Below are 25,818 nucleotides of genomic sequence, written 5' to 3'. Positions count from 1 at the left end.
ACATAAGTAGGTAGCATTTGGATGGAGGTCTGTTCTGGGCCAGAAAGTAAGATTGCAATCATGCGTCAGTAAGTCGCAATCAGATGTGCACTGCTTTTTGTAATCGATCTGTCTCGTTGATTCCTCCTCGATCTCCTCGAACAGTGCGGGTAGTCAGGCATATACTTAGACACGAGAGAGTCGCAGACAAAAGATGCCTACTTAGGTAAGTCTAGCAACGGGCGAAGCGACAACATTGAACCGATTTTCGTAGTTAGGACTCTTCGGTCCAGAGGTATTGCTACTTTCTCACGCTGCAGATCAATATGGACCATATCAGAGGTCGTTCTTTTTAATTTCGAAGAGGTCCTTACGCAATTATGATTAGACACGTGACCTCGATGAACTACATCACTGCCTGCAAAGCCAAGAATGTCAGGTCGACCTGATGGGGATAACAATAATAACCTATGTGTCTGCATAAGAGAGGTGGTTGGATATCAAAACTTTAGCTCGGAATTCTTTGCTGCAAGATCACATGTTTTCATGGTCTACATGCCTTGAAATTTAATGCATGGTGCAAGCACTCTGATCTGCATTTAATCGACTTCCATATTAGCAGTCATGTCACTGAAGTTCCCCTCTCAGAATCGACAAGTTGTTTTATTCACCTTGCGCAAATAAAAGAGTTAAATTTTCGTGGGTCGTCCGGTCACAGTGATACGAAATCAGATTGAATAGTGCGCAGGTTAAGCAAACGGAGATGACTTAGAGGAGCGATTTCGAACCCGGAGAAACTGAAGACAGCGCTATAAGCCGGATGCCCCTTCCTGCTGCTCTGGTGGATTATTCCTGCCCGAATAAATATTCAACACTGAAAATACCACATGCACTCTCGGACCCCTTTTGTTCTTCCAAATCCTCCTTACTTTTGCAAACCCATTGTATCTTGGAGCCAATCTCACAACGTACTTTTCAGTGATAGTCTCTTGTTATAGCACTTTGCATCATCGCTTACTTGGCTGAACATATCGATACGCCCATCGAAGATTAAAGAGTCCGACGACATATCACCATGGTTTCAATCATCCAGACTGCCGTGCAATGCGAGTTGAAGAAGGCTGACACTGACTATGACGACACTCGTCCATCCCGATACAATCTTCGAAAAACGATCAAGCCTTCATGGCGTGCCCGAGCAGGCTGCTCGGATCTTCCCATGCGAGTTCCTCGAGGCAGCCCTAAGAAAGCCCCACCGATAGAGTTGGAGGGTGTCCGGGGCCATCGCGTGTCTGCCGAGAGTTCCTCTGCAATTAACAGTCTTGTACCAACCGTCACGGTACCTGAACAAGACCCTCGAGATTCTGAATCCGAGCAAGATTCTCCACAGATCACCCCAGAACTCACCCCGGAACTCATATCGGATGGCAACTCTCGAGGTTCAAGAAGCTTGCAAGCCACTCCAGAGACTCCCGCTGAGATCGGCTATCATACTCGATCCATTCCACGCCTATCGGGAGGTGAAGGCATCGAAGCACCCAGAGACCCTCCCACCACCACAGTCCAGAGCCGGCTCCAGCCGACTCCCCTCGCCCGCAGCCGTTCTGCTTCTGCTTCGCCCAGTCGGCGGCCAGCTCGACAACAGCTGAACCTCATCCTTGTCAGGAGCGGGTACCAGTCGCTGGGCTCACTTCGCGACGTGAAGGCACGTCGTTGGATCTACCGAAAGTCGTGCGACGGCACGAGACCCCTCGTCCTCTACTGGCAGGGGCCGCGGCTTGTCGGTATCTGGAACCGCGAGCCCGGCGAGTGGCTGTTCCAGGACAGAAAGTTCGTCGAGGGCGCCAGACATGCTGCCGTGTGCCCCAAGGGTGTGGACCAGATCTACCAGAGCCAGGAGGACGGCGTACACGTTAAGAACGAGGATGGCGTCCGGGTTCCGCTCTGGCCTGGAGAGGAGGGTTTCTGATTTCGATCACGTTGTTGTCAATAAATTGAGTATGGGTAATGAGCAGCTTTTCAAGGTCAGGTGAGAAGATTGTGCGACAAGACTGTACGAGGAGCCTGTATGAAAAATATGTATTAAGAAGCATGATGAAAATACTGGATAAAGCACAGGGGTAACTAGACGGCAATGGGGGCGTCTTTGAGGAGTTGATAGAGGAGTTTTGGTTTGCGTTGCATATGTAATGTTGGGCGTTATACATACCTGCCGCAGTTCTTATCCCTTCCCTTAATACATGACAGTGGTTACAAGATATAAGATCTTTGTAGCTGAGAGATTTGTACGGCATAGTTTTGTTCAGTGCTTGCAGGGCTTTCAAGGTGCAATAACAAACCACAACGCATGACTTAATATTGATCGATCTCGTGTACTTGAAATGGTTCGTATGGGAAGTTCTCCAATGTGATGGTGGTATAAGCGAAGAGGTTGCACAAAAAGGTGCATTATCGAACCCCTTTCAACGATCTTACTTAATCGTAGGGATAAGTGTACTCAATATAGCCACCTCTATTAATTGTGGTGGGTTGCGACGATAGACCTCTTGATGCGGTTTCGGCTTGGAAATTCAAAACGGCGAAGGGCCAGCATGCAGTCAAGTCCAAAATCGAACTATTTTATGTCGTACACAAACCCTTGGTTTATCCCGATGACTGTTGGTTCATTAGGCCCGATTTCTTGTACGGGAGACTCATTAACATAGTACCACATTTTTTCAGTGCCTAGCTATATGGCCCAAATATTCGTGTAATGGTACAAAATGCTACTCATGACTTGGTAGATCATATTCATATTCAGACCGGAGTGAGTCTCTAATTTCTGCTAATTCAAACTTGGACAATGCTCGGGCAGATCATAAAACATAATACATGAAAAGGGGTACAGATGGTGACGGCCTAGATGCGTGGTGCCTCGTCCTGCTTCTTCACTTTGTCCTCGGGCGAGAACTTTAGACTGACACTGTTCACGCAGTGTCGCTCGTCGATTGGGTTTTTGTACCCTTCTCCCTTGAAGACATGGCCCAGATGTCCACCGCAGTTGGAGCACACGATCTCAGTGCGACTCATACCAAAAGTGTTGTCCTCATGACGAGTGACGGCTCCCGGAATGCTGTCGAAGTATGCAGGCCAGCCACAATGGGACTCGAATTTGTGGTTAGACTTGTACAGCGGAGCGTCGCAACCGGCACAGTTGTAAACTCCGTCTGCTTTATGGGTGTTATAGTCTCCCGAGTTAGGAAGCTCTGTGCCCTTTTGTCTCAGAATTTTGAACTGCTCTGGCTGGGTGTTAGTGACGTGAGCGGGATCTAGATGTAGCTCATCACGTACTCGGGTTCAGCACAGCGCGCCACTCGTCGTCGGAGCGCTGATCGGGATAAGACATCTTGCTAGAGCTGGACGAACTGAAAAGGCTGCCGAAGAAAGGAATAGTGGGCATAGAGCTCAAAGTTGCTGGTTTGCGAGGCAGTGATTGGTGCGCCGAGGCCCGAGCTCTTGTGAAGCCAGCAAAGGTGTAAAAGGTGCGGACGAAGCTGGAGAAGGGCGGCAAGCGCATGAGTCCTTGATATGGTCAACAGTTTTAAAAACTTGACCGGAATGAGTAAAAAAATTGTTTGGAGTGTTGGTTATATAGGAAGTTTGGATGGCTACTTGACGGTAAAGATACGAGAAGATTCACCAGTCAGCCCGAGTGATCAGTCTCGAAGGAGTTCCGAGATTTGGAATTGTACCTGGACGCGCATCATGATGCCATCGACCAGCAACCAGCGGGGGGGGGGGGGGGGGGGGGGGCAAATTCTGTTGCAGTGTCAGACAGCCAGAAAGCGCTACACACAACAACGTTAGTGTAGATTCTAACTTGCAGGACCCTTGAATTGAGGAGCCGCTAACCTAGTAACCTTAACTTATTGTGCGACATTCGGCTTATTGTTATTATTCAGCGTCCACTGAAGGCCACTGAAGGGCTTCTGTAAGCTTCTTCCTCAAACAAGTTAGGTTAGCAGCTTCGGAGGGAATGAGCTCGCATTGCGCATTGTATCGAGAGCCCGCTGGTGCAAGGACATAAGGGAAGCATTTGCCGATGCTCCGTAAAAGTGTCCTACTTATCCAACAGCTCATATCTCACTCCCGCCTCGTCCTCGTCCAAGTCCCCGTCCTCATCCTCATTCCAGTACTGCCTTCCGAACCTGCATCTACGGGAAAGACCTACACAAAAACTCCCCTAATCAGCTCAAAATGACCACCACGGCTGTCTTCGGCTCCACCGGCTTTGTCGGCTCCAGCATCCTGTCGACGTTGTTGGGTCTCGACGCCATTAAAGCTGTGCACGTCATCGCTCGTAGAGCACCAAAGTCAGAGGGGGCCAAGCTGAACACGCATATCGAAGAGGACAACGCAAAATGGACTTCAACACTCGGCTCGATTCAGCCTCCGCCAGATGTCGTCTACTCCGCTGTAGGCACTACCAAAGCGAGCGCTGGTAGCATTGCGAATCAGTGGAAGATTGACCACGATTGTATGTTGCACCAGCCGATCCCGAGCCGGGCGCATCTTGAGAACCACGGCTAATCGTGTCGCGACAACATAGTAAACGTCGATATCGCAAAGGCCGCCAAGGAACAGGGCGTCAAGACCTTCGTGTTCATATCTTCCGCCGGTACCTCGGGCCTCCTCGCGAACCGCGTCCCATATTCGCAGATGAAGCAGGGCGTCGAGAACACGATCAAGTCTCTGGACTTCGAGCAGGCCATCATTGTGAGACCTGGAGCCATCTTGGGCCAGCGCGAGGGCGAGAACAAGAATCGCACCACCCTGGTGCATACCATCATCAACTCGTTGCCTGGCGTGGCCAAGGACAGACTTGGTCAGGATGCGAACATCATTGCGCGCGCTGCCGTGAACGCTGCAATCCTGGCTAAAGACGGCAAGGCGCCTAGCAAGTATTGGGTGCTCGAGCAGGCTGACGTCGTCAGGCTCGGTCGTGACGAGTACAAGCTGTGAGTAAAGTCTGTTTGCCGCAGCGCCTGGAAACGATCCGCAGGAACCCCCGTTTGGACAGTACAGCAGCCCGCCATATGTGATTAGTGACTTTAGATACCCTCCGCGTAATGGAATTTGTTTTATTTCTGCTTGCAGCTACATACCCCCTGGGCCCTCGCATATCTTGGGCAAATTAGAGATAAGCACGAGTCCAGCTCGGTAAGCCCATTTGAGAACCAGTCTGCTTCTGAGAGCCTCGCATGTTCCTCACGACTTTTGATTACTTTCTTGTCATGTTTCAGATTCTCCCACATTGATCCAGCGCGTTCACGTTTCTGTCTTCTGGAGTTTCCCAAGCAACCGCCCTTCCAATATGGATATCGAGGAGCAGCCTTGCGACATACTCAACTTGGATTCATCTCCGAGGACGTCATGAACACCATTCTGGGGTGCGCCTATGGTCTAGCTTTCCCCCTATTACACGTTGCTTCTGCAAACGTTCGTTGCCTAGGAGAGGCTGGCTCGTCAACGGCTTTGTCACTATTAAGAAAGAGTTGCGGCAAATTGACAAATTGGAGCATTATCTACCAGACCTGACTGTATATCTGAAAAAGGAATTCCCCCCCCCCCCAACAGACAAAGGAAAAAACTTGGAAAATACGTATGCGCCACGCTGGAACGCAAGGCATCGATCCTAGCTGTCAGTATCATACCTCTTACTTCAATAGGAGGTCGATGGTCTTGGTGTCACCCGCGAGGTATCTGAGCTGGATTTGATGCTCCGAGAAGTGTTTCATTTTGACGTTAGGACACGGGACGGATACTTTGATATAACCAGTACTGTTCGTTCATTTGTTCAAGCTGCCCGAGAGGGCCAGTTGTTTGTTATCTACTATAGCGGCCATGTCTACGGGGATCTCATTCAAGCCCAATATGGATGTCATAAGTTGTCAAATACGCATAATAAAAAATGTTTTCCTCATCCTGAACTAAAAACCGAGATAGGCCTACAGAGGTAGAGTTATTCACTATCCTTAGCAGCCTCAAGGCGCCCAACGGTGACTTGTTGTTTCTCTTCGATTCATGCCAGGTAGTCCCGCGTACGTTTGACCGTAAAGGTCAAGGGGTTGCGTCGGTTCCGACGGCAAATGGCTTTAAAACAGGGGGAATATCTAGTGTATCCCAAGTTAAGAAAAGTTGTACCATATCCCAATGAAAGCTTTCGGGTATCTTAGGAGACAGCCTTTGTCAGGGTTGCACGTCACTGGAAGAAGATATACCGACTGGATGGTGATTGTCTCTTAGGTAATCAGCATGTTCTGTTCTCAGTGTGGCGATCGAGCATACAATGTAATTAGTACGACACACAACCAGGAGACCTTCTCTGCCGTTAGCGCATGGGGCAGATTGATCGATCATACCTTACAGTCTAATCAAACTAACATCCAATATGCCTTCTTCTTTCTTCAGATTCTCCAGCACCTCCTTACCGACCGTCCCGCCAACACCCAAGATCATCAATGCCTCGTTGCCTCTTCCCTTCCCGTTCCCGCTCCCGGGAGCCTCTACACCGGCAACGGCGCTGTCCACCTTGGATAACCTCAGATCATCCACCTTTTCGTTCAGCTCCTGCTCTAGACTGGCGACCTGCATCCACCTGATGTTGACCTCACTCTGACCCAACACCGTACCGACGCCGCCAATCTTTCCCGGCTCGTCATAGTTGTGCAGGATCAACAGCGTGCCCTCCGGAGTAAAGCTCGACGTGAAGCGGTCCAGCTTCGAGATGAAGACGGTCTTGCCGCTGACGTACCCCTCGATGATCTGCTCGCTCCCTTTCCTCTCGCCTTCCGTGGTATCGTACGAGCGCAGCGTCACGAGGCTGGCGTAGGTGCCCTCGCCGGCGTCCCTGGTGTGGGTCTCGTTGATGACGATGCCCTTCTCCCTGGCGATGAGGGACGCGTTGACGATGTTGACGTCGCGGCCCCCGCTCTCGGAGAAGGGGCTCACGAGGCCCTTGACCAGGGCGGCGAACAGCGGCCGCGTGTTCCCGACGCCCGCCAGCTCGCCCTGGTAGACGAGCTCAAACTTGCGCCCGCCGACGCGGCCGCCCCGCGAGCCCACGTAGTGCTGCGTGTACAGCCCGCCCATCTTCTCGACCAGCCGGACGAACGGCTGCAGCTTCCTGTACTCCTCGGGCAGGATGAGGGGCGCGTTGACCGCCGCCGTCGGCAGGCCGCCCTTCAGTATGAGCAAGACCTGACCGCAGACATCCAGGCTGACGTTCTCCTGGGCCTCCACCGTGCTCGCGCCCAGGTGCGGCGTACTGACCACTTTCTCGTGCCGGGCCAGCCGCGCCGCCACGCTGCCCTCCCCGGGTGGCTCCTTGGTGAAGACGTCCAGTCCGGCGCCCGCGATCCAGCCCTCGTCGAGCGCCCTGAGCAGCGCCGCCTCGTTGTACACGCCGCCCCTGGCGACGTTCAGGACCCGTGCCGTGCTCTTCATCCGTCTAAACTCCTCCTCGCCCAGCAGGTCCAGTGTGCTGGCCAGCAGAGGTGTGTGGATGGTCAAGAAGTCCACCACGGGCAACAGGTCCGCCAGGCCGTCGACGAGCTCGACACTCGCCTGCCGCGCGACGTCGGCGCTGGCGTACGGGTCGACGGCGCGAACCTTCATGCCCAACCCGACGGCCATGCGGGCGACCTTCATCCCGACCTTGCCGAGACCGATGATGCCGAGGGTCTTGCGGCCGACCTCTACGCCGACGAGCTTGGCGCGGTCCCAGCGGCCCTCCTTGAAGGACCGGTCGGCGCGCCCGACGTTGCGCGCCGTGGCCAGCAGCAGGGCGATGGTGTGCTCGGCGGCAGCTACGATGTTGCCCGACGGCGAGTTGACGACGATGATGCCTTGGGAGGTGGCGGCGTCAACGTCGATGTTGTCGACGCCCACGCCGGCGCGGGCCACGACGCGCAGGTTGGCCCCCGCGGCCAGCACCGCCGCCGTCACCTTGGTCTCGGACCGCACGATCAGGCCCTGGTACGATGGAATCAGGTCTAGCAGCTCCTGCGGCGAGAGGCCGCCCGGCCGCGAGTCCACTTCGAAGTCAGATGTCAGCATCGCCAGGCCGTCGGGGGATACCTTCTCTGGGACCAGGATCCGGGGCTTGGAGGGCGTGGAGGAGGCGGAGGGGGAGTCTGAGACTATGCCGGGCGCCATGGCTGGTGAGTGTGATGCTGGGGACAAGGGAGTGGGTATGAGTCCTTGGTGGGTATATGCCAACAATCAAAGTTGTGGTGTCTGTTTGTACCTCTTGGGTTTTACCAATGAATCTTGAGACCGTGAGAATTGAGGAGAATAAACCAAAAAAAAGACATGAGCTTCTAGGTGAGCATATGAGGGGAAAGTTCAGGCTTGGACGGTGCAATGACGTCTGAGCAAAGGGGTAAGTACAGTAACTCTTTGCGTGAGCTACGGTCTGGCAGCGATGGCATCACGCACGCTGCAGGTAGCCCAACATCTACAACATGGCCAGACGAGTGGATTGCGAATCTCTACGAGGTAGCCAATAGGTGTCTTCCTGCCACTCGGACCAATATAGGCGATACAGCAAGACACCGCAACAGGCCATATGCATGAGGACTGTATGACCTTGAATAATCTGCGCGCGCGCGTTAATTGTGGTGGACGTGGGATGCCAACCTCGACCCCTCAAGAAGAACATGCAATCGAGTGAAGATGCTTTTCCGCGTTAGTCACCATGCCGTGTCAGAGGAGCGCGCCTCTGCCCAATGAATCTCGCCGAAACCGAGTCCTGCATGTTGTCGCACAATGACTTTCAATGAGGCTTGAAGGCATTATGCTGGCTAGGAAACTTGTGGTAACCCCGCCTGCTCATCATGAATATAAGCTCCGTTATGGAGTTCCCCCACGTTCCGCTAATGCAGCCAAGCTTCCCCCCGCAAACTAGGGACGATATTGGTGCAAACAACCCCTTAGCGGTCGCCAGGAGCGCCAGGCAACCCCCGAAATTTTGCTGATGGGGGTTTGAAGGAACATCAAGGTAGCGATGGAAATTGAATGGAGTAACAATATGGAAATAAGTGTCGCTACCTGCGCAAGACTGGAAATGGTTCCACGATAGGTATATACTTGTACTCCTTGCTTGGCTATATTAACAGATGTATCTTTCTTTTTTGTTTCGGCGGGCGGATACACATTAAAAGTTGTCCTTTCCAGAAAACCTCTCGTTCTGGACTACCTCGACCCAGTAGCCGTCAGGGTCCAGCAAGAAAGCAACGTTCTTCATGCGGCCATCGGTAAGTCGCTTCTTCCAGTCGGCGTTCAGCGACTCGAACCTCTGGCAAGCAGCATCGATGTTGTCCACGGAAATGCAGATGTGGCCAAACCCCTGGGGCTGGTCGTTGCCATTGTGGTAGCTAAACTTGTCATCCTTCTCCGTACCGTAGTTCCACGTCAGTTCCAGGAGGCCCTCCTGCTCGGCTGTGAAGCCGTTCTCAGGCACACCATTCTCGCCGGGGTATCCCAGGAAGTAGAGGTTGAACCCAGCGGCCTCCTGCTCGACCGTCCGGAAGAGCGACATGCCCAGCGTCTCCTGGTAGAACTTCAGACTCTTCTCCGCATCCTTGACCCGGATCATGGTGTGGTTCATGCGGTACTTGGAGACATCGGTCTGGCTGGCCTCCTTGGGCTCGTCGGGGTCATCGGCGCCCTTCGTGCCCTTCTTCAGACTGATGATCTCGACCCAGTATCCGTCCGGGTCCAGGGCGAAGGCGATGTTCTTCATGCGACCGTCGGTCAGCTTCTTCTGGAACTTGTAGCCGGCCTCCTCGATGCGGTTGCAGGCGGACTGTATGTTGTCGACGCTGATGCAGACGTGGCCGAAGCCGCGGTGTGGCTCCTTGTTGCCGTTGTTGATGGTGTAGCTGTCGTCATTCTCGGTGCCGTAGTTATGGGTCAGCTCGATGAGGCCCTCGCGGTCGAATACGGAGTGGCCGTGCGACGCCGCGCTGGGCGAGTCGTAGCCTAGGAAGTAGAGGTCGAATTTGGAGTCAGGGAATTGTAGTTTTTTGACCAGGGACATGCCCAAGAACTCATAGAACTTGACTATAGCATTTCGGCTTGATATTAGTATATCCATATCCATGAGCCAATGCTTGTATGGTCCCACTTGCGCGAGGACCTTGACGGACGGGAACGAGATGGGATATGGATACACACATACCGGATGCCTTGGGATCCTTGACTCGAAGCCTGCATGCACACCCACGTTAGCCACTCAGTCGTTTGCGCTATGATATGTACGCTGTATATACATCGAGTGGTTGAACCTGTAGTTCTTGGTGTCTGTTGTGGTCGCCATGGTTCCTAATCCTCGAAATGCGCCTGAGCTCGTGTCAGTAGCTGTCATGGGATAAGATCCCCAGAAGAACAGACTTACTTGGAGTTGGTGGTGCTTTGGACAGTAAATTACCCTGTAGTCGAATTCTCTGCAATGCACGTATTGCTGACATGAAGAGTGATTATCAATATAACTTCGACCCAAATCGCGACTACAAACTTTGTGAGCCCCCAATCAATGAAATCATCCTAGATCGGCTTGAATGACGTTGATGGTTGGTCAGCGGGGTTACCCCGCGCTACGTACGGGTTAAGCAGATATACTCGATAATGGAATGACTAACCCGACGAGATTCTTTTGGACTGTAATCCGCAGTGCAACCAAGCTCCATATACTTAGACATCTTTCATGCCCAACCTTCACAGTCATCCCGCAGAGAACGGGATCGGACGTGGATTGCATGTTCAATTTTGCTTGGATTGAGGTACTTCTTTACGAAATCGCGCGCTGTGTTTAGGCGCCTCCTGTCGATGCCCTAGTGGTATCTCCTTCCTGCCGCTCGCTATCCACCGCCTCCTTCCTATTTTTTATCCTAATAGTACAAGTAATGAAACATAGTATGATGCGGACCATAAATTTGTCCTGTGTGGTATCTCAATTGGGGAGCACCTGGAAAGCCCTCTCGAGCTATTCCCTTGCGTGGCGCAATGGCCTACTCCAGCCAAGAGTATGTGAGATTCATGATCTTTCTCTCCTGGGAAGAAAAGGGGCTTGGTGTCACCCGCTTCTCGTGAGATCATATATGTGGCGTAGTATTCAGTGGTTTAGAAGCCGAGCGCATTCTCGTCCAGGGCACCGCTAGGAGTAACGAAGAAAGCTACAGCAATGATGATGTAAAGAGCCATCAACTACAAAGGGATTAGCCACGCTTCTTACTTGGAATATACACGAGTTGTTTCTTACCATGGCACCTTCGAGGTAGTTTGATTTACCATCCTGCACAGTGTATGTGACGACCAAAACGGAGAGAGCAAAAGCCACCGTCTCGACTGTAAAACTATCAGTGGTGCAAAAAATCAGACTTCACAAGTATACGTACACGTCTCAAAGTGCAGGTTCATCGGGCGGTCCATCATCCACCCCAGAATGACCAAGAATGGCGTAACAAACAGTGAGATTTGAATACTAGAGCCAATGGCAACCCCCATAGCCTGTGTTCCATGTTAGCGGCGTTACACAGTCAGCCTTATGGGGAAATGTAGCACATACCAGGTCCATCTTGTTCTTGATGGCCACAACCACGGCTGTGACGTGCTCGGCAGCATTTCCGACAATCGGGATGAGGATAAGACCAATGAAGTTGCGGCTCAGACCGGCGCGATCCACCAACGAATCGATGCTGTCGACCAAGTAGTCGGCGCAAATTGAGACGAGAATGGTCGTGACAATCAAGACTCCTCCAGCTGCCCATGGGTTCATGTGAGTTTCGTCGTCTTCCTCGTTGGCTTGAGAAGGCACAGCGACCGGCTGACCGGCAGGCTGGCTCTCGGCTGTAGCGGCAGCGGCCTCGGCGCCAAACAGGTTGTGGTGGGTCCGGAGTTGGAACCAGAGGTACAGGATGTACAGGAGCAATAAAAGTATGGCTGTTCCCCGAGACAGGTTCAAAATTGTGGCATCCCGTAGTTCTGCATCGTCTAACGTCTGCTTGAGGACGATAGACAACTAGCCAAGGTCAGTCAGTACACTGCTTCAACTGTGCCAAGTTTCGGGCGTGCAACTTACAGCGCCAGGGATAATCATAGAAGCCGCAGCCAGTGTCATCAAAGAGCAAGTCGTCTGTGCGGTGATCGATGCGAAACTCTGTTCCTGGCCGTTGCCCTCACTATCTCTCATGTTCGCAATGCCGCCAAAGACAAAGCACATGCCCATGACGAGCAGAAGATTGGACAGAATGGAGCCGATCATGGAAGACTTGACAACTTCGTACTGACCTTCTCGAAGCGCAATAATGCTGACCTAATGGCAGCTTGTTAGCATAAAACCCGCACAGGTCTTTGCGGGAGTATACCAACAATAAGCTCGACAGCATTTCCAAACGTGGCGTTCAACAAGCCTCCCAAAGACTCGCCCAGGTTTACCGAGATCTCCTCAGTTGCGAAAGATAAGACCGCAGCAAGCGGAATGATGGCAAGGAAGTTGATGACAAAAACAACTACGGGATCCCACTTGGTGATGCCTGCGACGATGCCAACGGGCACAAACACCAGCAGCACATTGACATAGTCTGCAGCCCTGGTCAGCGCCTGCGCAAGCGTTTCACAGGGAGGGCACATATGCACTTACTGCTAAGCAAAGAAGCCTTTGTGACATGCCAGATGTTGGCCAATGCCTTGACTGCGGTATTCGAGCTGTCCTGGCCGGGTGTATATCGGGTGTTGAAGAAGAAATCCCGGGGAGCGCTGTGCTCGTAGCTCTGCTGGCCATTGGGGTTCTCTCCTCCGATCAGAGGGGTACTCTCGTGTGGTCCGCCATTCTGGTCACGCTTTGCTCCTCCCATGCTGAATGTGCGGCGCACTTGTTCGTGGAAACTAGGTCGTACTGATTCGTCGTCCATGTTAGCTACCATCGGTGCGCATCGGTGGAATCGTTCAACGTTGTTTGGGTTTCTTTCGATGTATGCCTGGGACAGATGCGTGTTCACCTCATAATCGAACGCGGAGGTGTGGTGGACAAGTACACTTGATATGTCGGACGAGTAGACTTCAATGCACAGCGAGCCGGGATTTTCGGTAAGGCTGAGCAAAAGTCCAGGTACACTGTACCTCTGGGATGAAACCAACCCAGGCTGACGGATTGGGCAATTGGATTGATTATAGCGACTTGAAGAAACAGAAGGCCGGCTATGGTGGATGGGGTCTGAAAAGAAGCAGAGGAAGCTTTTTACTTACACACCATGATGAAGGCGAGGGGCGCCTACAGTAAATGAGACAATTAGGACGGTTGGGCAAGGCGGACACAGGATGTGGCTTGATCTCTTGGGTATGGAGAGTACCAAGACCTCCAAGAACTGCTGCGGTACTATCTCTGGTTGCAGATGATAAAAGGTGAGATGTGCTCGATCTACTGGTCACACACTACATACGTATGTGTGGAGAATAAAACGAAGGGGATGTAACTGCAAGCGGTAAAGACTGCTAGCATGCTTTTGGTCGAAATCTGAGAAGGAATAAAGTTCCGGAATGCGCACTTTCGTGGTTGAGCAAGCAACGGAGGTCAAGAATTGGGCGATGCAATGCAAACTTGCTAACTAGGCCTCGATGCCCGTGAAATCCGTCTTTTGCTGAGCAACACTTTCTCGATCAGATCACTGCAAGTAAACCAACTTCCAGGGAAACCAAGGTCAGTCAGTCCAGCAGTACGATTCGGATGACGACGTCAAAAAAGTTGGTTGAAACGCCGCAATCAAAGAGCTCCAACACAAAACATTGGAGCTCTTCGTTACACGCCTGGGACGTCACAACAGCTCCCCTGCTCCCCCGAGGTCAGTGCTGCATTCCTTGCACTCCTTCTCCACCGCAGCTCGGTGCAGTGCCCCGGTGTTCAGGTTCGGAGCACTTAAAACGTGGGCGCTAGCAAGGGGTAGCTCCACTGATATCCCTGGTAGCTCAGCACCAGCTTCGCTCTTTCGCGGCGCGTTCAATTCTTTCTGGCTGGAATTCAATGGTATGTATTCGCACTTTATCATTTAAAAGACAAAGTGCACTCTGTATAATTCGAGCCCGATCGTTCAATTGATCAACCGCTGTTTTCGGGCTCGAAGCTGCAACCGGCGAGAATGTGCCAAGTGTGGCGGAGCGTTCTGGTCGGAAAGTTTCATCAGTCTCGCGCGTACTTGGCAAGACACGGTGTGCTGGAGGCCTCCTACATGCTCCAATTAAACGCGCTGCAGCTCAGAACTACAGTCGCTATCGATAAAAGCTTCAATCTTCCCACCTTGGCGGACAGCTAGGGATCTTGAGCGCCCGGCGGCAGTGAGCATTAGCAGCATCACAGGGGCTGTGATGCAGAGTTTCCGGCGTGTCGCTCTCCGAGCGGTTGGCAATAGTTTCTTGGCATATTGAAACCTGCAACGCTCGCATATTTGTAAAGTGGGAGCAATATACAGTACGGATTAGTGTTCATCCCAAACTCATCTGCCGTGTTTGGGGGGCTTGTATCAGGCTGACAACTTCTTGTCTCTCAATCAAGCCTCTTTCTTTTTTTTTTTTTTTTTTTTTTGGCGTCATTGCTGATTCGGGCTGTGCTCCCCTGGAAACGATGCAATCTTTCGTAGTCCAATGTCCAGTTGTCGAGAACGACTTGGAGATTGGCGAAGTTGGTTTTGTTTGACACTTACCGCACAATTGAAGCCTGTGTTGACAACTCAGAGTATCTGCATGCGTATTGCTCAATTGATGCTGACATAGTCCCGTGCTCTAGGTCTAATACTCGGTAATATAAAGTCAATAGGGTCCACCATTCTCCTGTCGATCATCTATAGCACCTCCGACTGAAACGCGTCGGTCCGGTTCCTCGGGTTCGGTTGCTTGCCCATCACACCATTCCGTTCGCTCGCTGATCGATTAGAAGGTATTCTATAATCAATGTTTCTTCCATTGAATTCGAAGATGAGGAAATGTCTATATGCGCATGTCCGTTGAATCGTTTATCGTCCTTGAGTCATAGAGCCCACAATCTGTTCGTGACGTTCAACCATCATGACATGAGAGCTGGGGAGGACCTGTCAGCACTAGCGTCCGAGCGAAGCAACCATTGATCTCGTCGACTTACCTGCCGTATACGCCTGGTACCATGTCAACGATACACCACCATCCAACCATGCAGGATCGAAGGTCTTCTGGGTAAAGAATTCCCAGGCTGTGTTCTGATCCACTGTTGCAAGATTGGCATAGAGGATGCCCCTCCAGCCACCTTCGACCTTGTCAGCACGCCCGTTGCTGAAGTAGGTCGACCACTCTTGAGTCACGAAATTAGCGGGCCGAGTAAGCTTGGTGCTGGGTAGCAGGGGCAACATGTGAATGCCTTGGATGTATTCAATGTTGTTACCAAAGTAGGTCGTATGGTCGACTTTATTTTCGAAGAGGATCCCCGCAACTCGATTTCCAATAAAATTCGAAGGCTGGATCTTATTATCCGATGTATACAGGTAGTAGTTGCTCAATGATCGCGTAATGATCGATAGCATCAGATTACCTCTGGCTTCCATATTGACATTGTTGCTGATCTTGCCCCACATCTTGATGGCGTATGCAGCCATTGCGTCTTCTGAACTCGATTCTTGATCCTTGCCATCGAGAGACTCGTAGAGACCGTGTGCCCAACTGTGCCCATTATACCAGTCGAAATTCCGGGACACCGGAAAATAAGGGTCTTGACTGTTTGGATTGGCTACGTCTCTGACGAGTGTGTTTACGTAGTCAATATTGGTCAAAGTCAGCCACGTAGGGTCCAGGTGCCCGATTATGGCAGCTGCAAGGATGAAATAACCATAGTGGAAGTGGTGGTCATTGTAGTAAGTATTGCCAAAGTCGGCACCGTTATTGCCTGTTTGATATGTGGCTGAGGACACTATTCCCCCCCAAGCACCTGTCCTCCGTCAGTCGCAGCTCGTTTCTCGATGATCCAGTGTACTCACTCTCGTAGTACAGCGGAAACTGTTGTCGGTTGAGCGCAAAGCGAGTGAAGGCTGATTTGAGATTATTCAAGGCAGTTTGAGCCAAGTCCTTGTTACCAAGAAGATCGTGAACAGCGTAGCACAAGTAAGCAAACTTAGCCAGAGCCTGTTGTTCCATTAGCAAAGAAATGATTGAGGCCACCAAGTAGCTTCACCTTTCCACTAAAATACATCGAGTCTTGGTTCGATTGCTGGTCCACGTTCTGCGAGATCTCTTTCAAGGCAACAGGAGCAATTGTGTTGATATGCTGCACCTTTAATATCTTCTTGGGTCCCGTTTTCGGATCCCAAGGCGCAAAATCCATGTTGACTGGCATATTGGGCTCAACCATAGTCCAAGAGTCACCAACAATTGCGGTGGCCATACCTTTCGTGGTAGTCTGTAGTTGAATTTGGGTTTTCCCACTGATTGTTTTGGCGTCGAAACAATCGACGTGATGTGGCAAAGCATATATGACTAGCTTGGTATTCATTAGACCCGCTTTCGTGTATGTGAACGTGTAGGTTCCCTTTGACCCAGTAGCAGTCCCAGAGAGAGTTACACTCGTTGGGTATGCTCCTGCTGCTGCGTCTAGGATGCTTTCGGCACCACCAGGATCCTTCGCAACCTGTATTATGCCGTTGAAGGGCTTGCTTGCTTTTGCATATCCGTTGTTGATGACATTGAGATCTAGAGTGTCACCGTTTGGCGAGTATGCATACACATGCCAAGTTCTGCCATCTTCCAAATACATGGTGTATTTTGTCACTCCAGCTTTGGGGCCGTGGGTCGACTTGGTAACTTGTTTGAAGAGAACTCCAGTGCTAACCACAGGTGTTGAGCCTGTATAGACCGCTGTAACGAAGGCCATACCCTGAACCAGAGGAAATGTGATGACGATTTTGCCGCCTGATTTGTTCAGCAAGTTGACATTGACAGACTGAGTGCCCGTAGTATCCAGAGTAAGAGCCGTTGTAGATCCAAGTTCTACAGCTGACAGACACAAAGACTGAATTCCGATTGGGTTTATATAGTATCGCACGGCATTAACGCCAGAGATTGACGACTTGTCACCGTACACACGCTGATCAGCTTCGATATGCGAAATCGATAACCCCCAGCTAGACGAGGCTCCTCGACCCTTCGCCCATGCCACGGAATATGGATGAACAAACGCAGGAGCATTTTGGTTACCCAAGTTGAAATTGCCGTAGAATTTGTTTGTTTGGTGTGGCCCCTTATCAGTCACACCAAGGCGAGGTACTGGATGATCTGTCCTCACTGGGAAAATGGCGGCGGGAGCATTGACTGCAATAGGTGCGCTGAAGATGTTTTGAGACGTTGTAGTTTGTGTCATACTGGTCGGACTTTTCGATGTTGAAGTGGGGTTCACAGCAGGTCCAAAGCCTACGATGAGTGACGGTAAGGGGATTTTATCCGTGGGAAAAGGAGGAACACTGGAGCGTCCGCCAGTCTCGAGCTCTGTCACAACAATACCAGTGGTGTCTGGCTTGACCGTAGATAGGGGTGGGATTAATTGCGCTATACTGCCTGGTACACTGGTTTTCTTAATCGAAACGGTCAAATAGCCCTCGATATAAGGATTGAGAGCCGCTGGCTGGACAGGTGTTGCAGAAACCGGAGGATAGTTTTCTCGTGCTCGTGCTTCTGATTCTTGGCCGCCAAATCTGGTCTGGTATGTTGCCGGAATACCTTGACCGAGATTGATCTGGAAGATAGTCAGTAAAAGATATATCCACATGATTACAGAGCACGATATAAATAGGGATAGAGAAATTGAAATAGCAAAATTGGCCCTGGTGTCCTCTGCACACTCTGATCCCTGGTTGGATTTAATAGAGGTTGTTAAATTTCGTCACGGCTCGTCTGATATTAGATTTTTTTTTTCTTCTAAAAGGATATCTTGATATCATGAAACATATGTGCAATGCTTTTTAGTACAAGCTCAAAGGGTCAAGCTATAGTTTTGAAGACTGGTGCGACACTTGTACGCAAGGAATAAAGTCTATTTTGGTGATATGGCCCTCGAAGAATGGATGGTGGTGACTGAGGTGACGATAGAGCGGAAAATATACAATCGAGACATACAACTGTTGAATGTTCCATGCCTCGTGGTGGACGAGAATGGGATGTCTCAGGAAGCCTTGGTCCGTACCTTTCAGATGGGTTAATAGAACAATGTCTCGAAGTGTCGGAGGCAGATTGAGACAAGCGTGCGGGGGGAGTATTATGAATGTCAATCTTATTTGTGAGAGTTGAATTGCGAAGTACCTTGCAAGAGGACGACTTATTGAAGTGCAGTTATAACTTATTATAGGATAGGATCGAGGGAGAATAGATCAGCCGCAGAGCGAAACAGAATTTCGAGCGTATCGTGATGCAAGGCGAAAGCTCATTGAGAAGTTTTCTCAAATTGGAAGCTATAATCATTGATATAAGTCGTTCCTAACGTCCTAGACCGTAACTACACATAGATTATAGCTCTTGCCCAAATGTTGACAGTCAAGCAGACACTTCCGGGAGTGGAGCAGCAGGAGCTAAGTAGAATGCCCCCACCCAACTCGGAAGGGAGTGCCGGACGTGACCTTACTGAGATGACCTCATGCCAGACGGACTTCTGCAACTCAATCACAATATAATATCCGTCTGTGCTTGTAGAAACTATTCAGAACAACAATCGTTGATTGTCATGGAAATGTAGCACAAGTCTATGCTACGGGGTTACATATTATCGAAGTGCATCAAACAAGTAGAGTTCGCACTACGTGGTGCCGGGACCATAAAATCGATTTCAGGTGAATTTTGTGCGCCCTCGAGTCCTCATAGTCCCAGAGCGTCGTACTGGCTAGCTTCAGCCGTAATCACTGAGCTCAGCTTCGAAGGTCTGTAGAGCTTCCTTGTACTTGGGGCTCCGTACGCCTGGCCTGGTTGTGACCGGCGTCTATCAGTATCATGGCGCCTGGCTTCCTCTTTTTGTTTCCTACGCTTCCTCTCTTTCTCCCTGCTGTTCGCATCAGACTTGTTCTCCTTCTCCAGTCTCCGTAACATCTTTTTCTCCAAAACCCACGGCGTATCAAGCACATCCGCTCTGAATTCCTTGATCTTGTTCCAAAATTGCACTTCCTGGTTGGTCGACCTGACACGCTGCATTTTTTGAATCTTGATCTGCTTCTGCTCACGGAAAAGCTTCAGATTACCCTTCACGTCAACAACCATGCCGACGTCAATGTCGGCGTAGGGGTCTGCAGGGTGATCAGCACCGGCATGGTCCTGTACATCACCTCGTACCTTCTCACCATTGGCCTGAACCGACGATGGAAGGCTGACAGAACATTCAATGCATGAGCCGGTGCTGTCGTCGACAGTGTAGACTCGGCAACCGTAGAACGAGTCAATAGCCACGATCACGCCCACAACGCGCACCCATCTGATAGGATGATTCAAGTTAAAAAACGTGTCATCCTGGCCTATACAGTGGTAGGTGAGCATGGTGTAAGAGACTGTGAATAAGGATTCATACCTTCAAAACCCGGGTGCCATCTCAAGTCTTTGATATCGCTTGCGCGCAAGGGACACCATTTGGTGATGGTGGGAGACAGGTGATAGCAATACTGTGGGTATTCTTCATATTCGGGCGTTGCAGCACTTGTCATGGCATGATGCAGATGGCCGAGCGACTGCGAAGCAAGAGGATAATCAAATTGTTAAGAATGGCAAGGTCTTGCTTGAAGAATGCAAGTGGAGAATTCGAGGCTTGGATTGATTGAATTAAAAGTTGGACGCGTCGGAGATCTAGGCAGCCCCCACGTCACCTGGGACTTTTAGGGGCCAGGCGTTATTCAGCAATCCAAGTCAACTTGAAAGCACAATAAAGCATGTTGAGGTGTGGCACTACCAATCATGTGGTGGGAAATTGTCATTAATTCCATGCCGTGGAATGGCCTGGTTCCATTTGTTTCAATCGTGCACTTATGGCAAACTAACACGCCAAATCATCGCAGAACCCTATTGTGACCTGTACTTGCCGGCCAGAACTCCTAAGACGCCATGCTCCCAATCTATACACTCATAAGTGTCGGAGTATCACTTCCTTGCTTTCTTACTGCGCCCACTCTTGCCAGGTTTTGGGGTGTCATCGGCGGGCGACTTTCGCTTGCCGAGTTTTCTGGATGCAGCCTGGAATTCTTGTTCCGACGGCATGCCTGGCAATTCGCCTCCACCATACTTGGCTTCGAGGTTGTCGAAAAACCCAGCTCGCGACTTTTGACGACCCAATATCAGAGCCGCAAGGTCGGAGTCGTCATCTTTCTTGCTCTTCTTGCCCTTCTTGTTCTTGAATAACTTGTCGTGAACTCCAAGCTCCTTGGCGTATTCTTCGGCCTCGGCAGCCTCGCCCTTGGCAGCCTTGATGCGCGCGTCCTTTGACTTCTTGCTCTCGTTGGTGTAGGCCTTGAAAGCCTTGACATCCTTGCTGGCAACGGCCTCGTCTATGATGCCGCGGAAACGCTCATCGTCCTCGAGGACATTGCTAAGCATGACCTCCTCGTAAATTCTGTCCATGTTGCCCTTGTGCTTCTCGTAGGCGACCAGTATGTCATCCTTCTCCTCATCTGAGTTCTTGTATTGGTCTGCAAACTTCTTGATAGCATCTTCAGAGACGGCGTCGCGGAACTGCTCGGCGTAGAAGTCGGTCCAGGAGAAGTCGGAGCCCCTGAGAGTCTCGGAGGTGTCGCCCGTCGCATCGTAGCGCTTCCGTCGCGCTGAATCGCTGAGGACGGCATATGCCAGGGCGACTTGTTGGAACTTTTCCTTTGCAGCTTCCTTCTCTGCATCGGAACCGGAGACCTTGTCTGCAAAAGTAATCAAGTCAGCGCAAAGCTGGAAACAAGTGGGCAGGAACATATGTGCTGTCACTTACCAGGGTGGGTTCTGAGGGCTTGCTTGCGGTAGGCGGATCTGATCTGATCTGTAGTCGCTTCACGATCTACCTGAAGCAGCTCGTAGGGATTGATGTCGGCGACCTGAGGAAGGTCCTCTGATTCGGAATCTGACATATTGACGAGATGGCAGTTATGGCGGTGCGGTAGAGCTTCTCTTGTCGAATGACCGTAACACTCCCGGGTTCTGATTCTGATTTTGTCAAACGCGTCCGTCGTACGCGTCAAGCGAATGGATTAATGAATTGATTGATTAATTGATTGATTATGCAAGTTGACGGGACAATCATTCAGCGTTAGTCTATGGCGGGGTAAGTGGGGACCGTTTTGTTCGTGGGCAACGTCCAGCTTAAAGTGAAGTTCTTGCAATTGCCCAGGTATTGTGAATGTTCATCACTCTAATTTTAGACAATCCCAACCACGAGGGGGAGGGAAAATGGCAGAGTCGTTCACAGCCGCCGTGCCCAAAATCAAGGATGGCGACCATGAAGGATATCTTCGATACGCGTTGTCCCTCGCCACAAAGTCACCCCCCAAGCCCACAAACTACAGAGTTGGCGCGGTCTTGGTTGACATAGCCACCAACCAAGTATTATCTGACGGATACACCTTGGAACTACCAGGCAATACTCACGCAGAGCAATGCTGCTTTGAGAAGTTAGCTTCAAAGCACAGCATCGACTCCAGCAGATTACCTCATGTGCTTCCTGATGAGGTCGCTCTATACACCACCATGGAGCCTTGTTCGTTCCGGCTCAGTGGTAATTTGCCATGCGTTGACAGAATACTCAGCATCGGGAATAAGATCAAGACGGTCTATGTTGGCGTAAAAGAACCAGAGAAGTTCGTCAGCGATAATTCTGGCAGGGCAAAACTCGAGCAAGCTGGTATCAGATTCGTGCATATAGGAGGGTTGGAGAAGGATATATTAGATACTGCGACAGCTGGGCATGAAACGGCTATGGTTAGCTAACTTTGGGAGCTGTGTGGCCCTCGGCCCGCCATCAAACCGATTTGCCCAATTATCCAACTACCTCCCAGCGCTTGGCGGACTTTGACTTGAATCCTTGCATCATGACTATGCGCGCCGCTGCAATCAGGCGATTACAGTTGCCACGGTCTTTTCGGTACAACGGGAGTGGGTTCCACTTCATGGCTTGCCCAGCATCGCCAATGCCATGTAAAATTGGGAATTCTGGGGTTCTCGGTTCGCTAGCCAAATCCGACCTACTCGTGAGGGGCTCGGTGTGGTGATTGGAGGATCTGGCAAAGCCAACCGAACGGTTTATACTCGACTTAAACCTCTTTGGGACTTCCGGGCCAGTACGCTCCGCGACCTGATATAGGGTATAGTGAACACGTCGGATCTCCATACTCGCAAAGCAATATATAAACGTATAATCGCAAGCAGAGAAGATGTGTCGTTACGATTCGGTATCCCCGGTCATCTATCATTGGTCAAGATGAAGTGCAGCATTCCAAGTATTCTTTCGCTGGCGCTCCTGGCCGGCCAAATCGATGCCCTTGTCTACAAAACTTCCAAGCCAAGGGGTTTTGTCACAACCGAGGGGCAAAAGTTCAAGTTGGACGGTGAGGACTTCTACTTCGCTGGCAGCAACGCTTATTACTTTCCGTTCAACAACGTGTGTATACATCGATAAGCAAAGCTTGCCATGGTTACGTGACTAACAATATGTGACCAGAACGAGACGGATGTGGAACTAGGTCTCCGAGCTGCCAAAGATGCCGGACTTAGTGTCTTCAGGACTTGGGGCTTCAATGACAAGAACGTGACCTATGATCCCACCGGCTTACCCCAGTACGGCGCCGAGGGTGCCGGTGCTACTGATGTGGTCTTCCAATGGTTTGCGAATGGTACTTCTACCGTCAACGTCAACGCGTTTGACAAGGTTGTCGAGGCCGCTACCAAGACCGGCATCAAGCTGATCGTGACCTTCACCAACAACTGGGCCGACTATGGCGGTATGGATGTCTACACCCTCAATCTTGGCGGAAAGTACCACGATGATGTAAGTCGATCCAGACTAGCACAAGACAAGCATAAGTGAAGTTCTAATATCCGGTGGCAGTTCTATGTTCTCCCCAAGATCAAGAAGGCCTACAAGCGCTACGTCAAGACTATCGTGACTCGCTATCGCAACTCACCCACCATCTTTGCCTGGGAACTAGCTAACGAACCCCGCTGCGGCGCTGATGGCACTCGCAACCTCCCAACCAGCGGCAACTGCACCACTGAGACACTCGGTTCGTGGATCAATGAGATGAGCACGTACGTCAAGTCTATCGACCCGCACCATCTCGTCACCTGGGGCGGGGAAGGCGAATTCAACCTACCCGAGGGCTCGGATGACTGGGCATATTCCGGGGGTGACGGGGGAGACTTCGACCACGAGATCTCTCTGCCAAACATCGACTTCGGTGTCTTCCACTCATACCCCGACTGGTGGTCGAAGACCGTCGAGTGGACCAACCAGTGGATAAGGGACCACGCCGCATCGGGAATCAAGGCCAACAAGCCCGTGGTGCACGAGGAGTACGGCTGGCTGACACCCGAGAAGCGCCTCGAGTATCTCAACAAGACGGCCGCGGCCAACGAGACCAGGGTCGCTGTCCTCGGCGGCTGGCAGAGCATTGCCGAGGAGTCAGAGATGCCTGACATGTACTGGCAGTATGGTTTCTCCAATTACTCGTACGGGCGAAACAACGATGATGGTTTCACCATCTTCTTGGACGATGCAGAGGCCCAGCCTTTGATATATGATCATACCGCGAGGGTCAATGCTGCATAGACGTTACGCATAGACTTGTACATTCGTATAGCTGTATTATTACATTAAATACATACCCCAAACTTGTATGACCGTTGCAAACTGAGATGGCAAGGTTATTTCCTTTCATACTTCTTTACAAGGTGTGATTTTGCGCAGTCCGCCACGCTATGGAATATCATTACATCTTGCAAGGTCGTAAGCGACGAGTTTGATGGGGAGGTCAAGGAACGACGTTTGAGGCAAAAATCTGTAAGACCATAAAATACCGGAGATTGCCTAGTGGTCACCCCTGAAGTATAATTACTGCGAGAATGAATCACTCGACCCATAGCTTGTGATAAGGAAACGTGTAATTCATGTACCGCATGAACATACCACTCTAGTTTCGCACTATGAAAATAGGGGATTTCAAGAGCATTCTAGCCCTGACATATATAACCCCATTCTTCCCGACTACCGACTACACAAAACGTCCAGATGAGAAAAGAAATGCAAAGAATGCAACGAGATCCGACCGAAGCCAATCTAGTCTATACACAGACCGCTCAAACCAGCTTTTTTTCTCCATAATCTCCTGTTACTGGCCAGTCCGAAACCCTTAAATCAAGATAGGAACCCTAACCCATTTATCAACACCAACGTTTTAACACTTAGATGGAGCTCCAGTGCCGCTGGGCGCAGCGCCCGCAGAGCCCGAAGGAGCGCTGCCGCCACCGCCGGCGCCACCACCACTGATGTCGTCGCCAGCAGTGACAGCCTCACCACCATCCTCAGTCAGCTCGAAGCTGTAGCTCTCAGCGTAGCTGGCGGTAACGTTGATGGCGATCGTGATCCAGGCGAAAAGTCCATCCTGAAGATCGTCGCCAAGCTGCACATAGTTGAAGACAGGGTCGATAGTGGCGGCCTCGTTGGGGAAGATGGAGTCATCTGCGTTGTCAGTGATGGAGATCGTGTTCTCATTGTAAGGGGATAGAGCCTCAATGTCGTAAATCAGCTGCTGGTCCCAGAAGAGGTGGCCAACAAAAGCAGCGTTGCCACCTGTGATGGTGCCGTTCTCGAGCTGAGTGGCATCAATGTGAGCGATGACATGGGTATGGGTGGCGCGGCCATCGTAGTGACCGGGGAAGAGAGTGCTGAACTGAGCGACACCGTCGGAGTCGGTTTCCTGGATACCCCGGAGAAAAGTGGTGTTGATGTTACCTGGGTCGGCAAGACCGGCACCATTGTTGGATGCGTAGACACCGGAGTAGACACCAGTGGAGTTGCAGTTCCTGTTTTATCATACCAGTCAGATACGTACGAGATAATGGGAAGGCGAAGGGGGGAGAAAACAGCATACCAGATATCCCAGTACAGACCCTCAATAGGCTCGCAGGTCTCGGCATTCAGAAACTGTCCATCAATGATGACGGGAACACCAGGCTGGTCCTCAACGAGCTCACTGCGGACATACTCGCCCTTGACCCAGAAGGGACCAAACTCAGAGACAGGATTGATCACACAAGTTCCGTTGCTGGCAAAGAGCTCGGACTCTGGGGTATCGAGGGTAATGCCGTCGGCAGTTCGGTTGTGGTCGGTTGCGAGGACGGTGGCCTCATCACGCTTGAGCTTTTTCTTGGCCTGAAGCTCGGCGACGATGGCATTACGACGCTCAATTGCACGGCGCTCAAGGCCGCTGGCAGCCAGTTTAGAGGAGCAGGCAGACAGACCGCGCTTAGCGTTCTCGTACATAGAGCGTTTGGCTAGTAGCTCCGAGTTGGTCATGCTATCGTGGCCGCCGGGATGGGCAACGCCGAGACCGCTCAGAACAGCGACGGTGGTGGAAATGGTTGTGAAACGCATTTTGGCGGTGATAAAGTTGCAAAATTTCCGAGAGAATGCAAATTGGCGGAAGCCTTTATATTGGTAGTTACTTTGGTGGTTATAAGATTTAGCAAACGAATGAGAGTATATTGCGATGCTTAGCAGCGGATAACATTCATGTAAAGCTGTCGCTTACTGCTTTATATATATTTCTTCTGTCTGCCTCTGCCCAC

General features: G+C 51.1%; 12 protein-coding genes across 12 annotated transcripts; 4 read left to right on the top strand and 8 right to left on the bottom strand.

Moving 5' to 3' along the window:
• Positions 1–1,305: 1,305 nt before the first annotated feature.
• BKA67DRAFT_579138 (uncharacterized protein) lies at positions 1,306–1,858 on the top strand. The gene has a single exon (XM_046103746.1). It carries the CDS (start codon positions 1,404–1,406, stop codon positions 1,626–1,628), a length of 225 nt encoding a protein of 74 aa, XP_045954495.1. The 5' UTR covers positions 1,306–1,403; the 3' UTR covers positions 1,629–1,858.
• Positions 1,859–2,640: 782 nt separating this feature from the next.
• BKA67DRAFT_579137 (methionine-R-sulfoxide reductase-like protein SelR) lies at positions 2,641–3,749 on the bottom strand. The gene is made up of 2 exons (XM_046103745.1): positions 3,310–3,749; positions 2,641–3,257 (listed from the first exon to the last, which is right to left on the bottom strand). The coding sequence occupies exons 1-2, from the start codon at positions 3,533–3,535 to the stop codon at positions 2,878–2,880; spliced, it is 606 nt and encodes a 201-aa protein (XP_045954494.1). The 5' UTR covers positions 3,536–3,749; the 3' UTR covers positions 2,641–2,877.
• Positions 3,750–3,889: 140 nt separating this feature from the next.
• Positions 3,890–5,186, top strand: BKA67DRAFT_402749 (uncharacterized protein). The gene is made up of 2 exons (XM_046096703.1): positions 3,890–4,495; positions 4,568–5,186. Exons 1-2 carry the CDS (start codon positions 4,216–4,218, stop codon positions 4,978–4,980), a joined length of 693 nt encoding a protein of 230 aa, XP_045954493.1. The 5' UTR covers positions 3,890–4,215; the 3' UTR covers positions 4,981–5,186.
• A 1,195-nt stretch (positions 5,187–6,381) lies between these two features.
• On the bottom strand, positions 6,382–8,175 carry BKA67DRAFT_523999 (phosphoglycerate dehydrogenase; the record flags this gene model as incomplete). Its single annotated transcript, XM_046098528.1, has 2 exons — positions 6,382–6,522; positions 6,574–8,175. The coding sequence occupies 2 exons, from the start codon at positions 8,173–8,175 to the stop codon at positions 6,382–6,384; spliced, it is 1,743 nt and encodes a 580-aa protein (XP_045954492.1).
• A 1,000-nt stretch (positions 8,176–9,175) lies between these two features.
• On the bottom strand, positions 9,176–10,339 carry BKA67DRAFT_523509 (Glyoxalase/Bleomycin resistance protein/Dihydroxybiphenyl dioxygenase; the record flags this gene model as incomplete). The annotated part of the gene is made up of 3 exons (XM_046098480.1): positions 9,176–10,083; positions 10,202–10,230; positions 10,293–10,339. 3 exons carry the CDS (start codon positions 10,337–10,339, stop codon positions 9,176–9,178), a joined length of 984 nt encoding a protein of 327 aa, XP_045954491.1.
• Positions 10,340–11,142: 803 nt separating this feature from the next.
• On the bottom strand, positions 11,143–12,875 carry BKA67DRAFT_594773 (Sodium/calcium exchanger protein-domain-containing protein; the record flags this gene model as incomplete). The annotated part of the gene is made up of 7 exons (XM_046105092.1): positions 11,143–11,226; positions 11,282–11,367; positions 11,418–11,529; positions 11,588–12,040; positions 12,101–12,334; positions 12,391–12,602; positions 12,662–12,875. The coding sequence occupies 7 exons, from the start codon at positions 12,873–12,875 to the stop codon at positions 11,143–11,145; spliced, it is 1,395 nt and encodes a 464-aa protein (XP_045954490.1).
• Positions 12,876–15,107: 2,232 nt separating this feature from the next.
• BKA67DRAFT_524360 (family 81 glycosyl hydrolase) lies at positions 15,108–17,794 on the bottom strand (the record flags this gene model as incomplete). The annotated part of the gene is made up of 3 exons (XM_046098563.1): positions 15,108–15,964; positions 16,014–16,158; positions 16,208–17,794. The coding sequence occupies 3 exons, from the start codon at positions 17,792–17,794 to the stop codon at positions 15,108–15,110; spliced, it is 2,589 nt and encodes an 862-aa protein (XP_045954489.1).
• A 1,079-nt stretch (positions 17,795–18,873) lies between these two features.
• BKA67DRAFT_539807 (uncharacterized protein) lies at positions 18,874–19,706 on the bottom strand (the record flags this gene model as incomplete). The annotated part of the gene is made up of 2 exons (XM_046100696.1): positions 18,874–19,520; positions 19,574–19,706. 2 exons carry the CDS (start codon positions 19,704–19,706, stop codon positions 18,874–18,876), a joined length of 780 nt encoding a protein of 259 aa, XP_045954488.1.
• Positions 19,707–19,954: 248 nt separating this feature from the next.
• On the bottom strand, positions 19,955–20,994 carry BKA67DRAFT_579109 (uncharacterized protein). Its single transcript, XM_046103744.1, has one exon. It carries the CDS (start codon positions 20,953–20,955, stop codon positions 20,137–20,139), a length of 819 nt encoding a protein of 272 aa, XP_045954487.1. The 5' UTR covers positions 20,956–20,994; the 3' UTR covers positions 19,955–20,136.
• Positions 20,995–21,426: 432 nt separating this feature from the next.
• On the top strand, positions 21,427–21,963 carry BKA67DRAFT_539805 (cytidine deaminase-like protein; the record flags this gene model as incomplete). Its single annotated transcript, XM_046100695.1, has 1 exon — positions 21,427–21,963. The coding sequence occupies one exon, from the start codon at positions 21,427–21,429 to the stop codon at positions 21,961–21,963; it is 537 nt and encodes a 178-aa protein (XP_045954486.1).
• Positions 21,964–22,453: 490 nt separating this feature from the next.
• On the top strand, positions 22,454–23,800 carry BKA67DRAFT_523615 (glycoside hydrolase superfamily; the record flags this gene model as incomplete). Its single annotated transcript, XM_046098490.1, has 3 exons — positions 22,454–22,633; positions 22,694–23,020; positions 23,081–23,800. 3 exons carry the CDS (start codon positions 22,454–22,456, stop codon positions 23,798–23,800), a joined length of 1,227 nt encoding a protein of 408 aa, XP_045954485.1.
• A 625-nt stretch (positions 23,801–24,425) lies between these two features.
• BKA67DRAFT_649634 (Intradiol ring-cleavage dioxygenase) lies at positions 24,426–25,624 on the bottom strand (the record flags this gene model as incomplete). The annotated part of the gene is made up of 2 exons (XM_046106017.1): positions 24,426–25,053; positions 25,122–25,624. The coding sequence occupies 2 exons, from the start codon at positions 25,622–25,624 to the stop codon at positions 24,426–24,428; spliced, it is 1,131 nt and encodes a 376-aa protein (XP_045954484.1).
• Positions 25,625–25,818: the final 194 nt, after the last annotated feature.

This window comes from Truncatella angustata (assembly GCF_020726525.1).
Source record: "Truncatella angustata strain MPI-SDFR-AT-0073 chromosome Unknown BKA67scaffold_8, whole genome shotgun sequence".
NCBI lineage: Eukaryota > Fungi > Ascomycota > Sordariomycetes > Amphisphaeriales > Sporocadaceae > Truncatella > Truncatella angustata.
The sequence above is the reverse complement of the archived record's forward strand: the minus strand, read 5'-3'. Positions and strand labels throughout refer to the sequence as shown.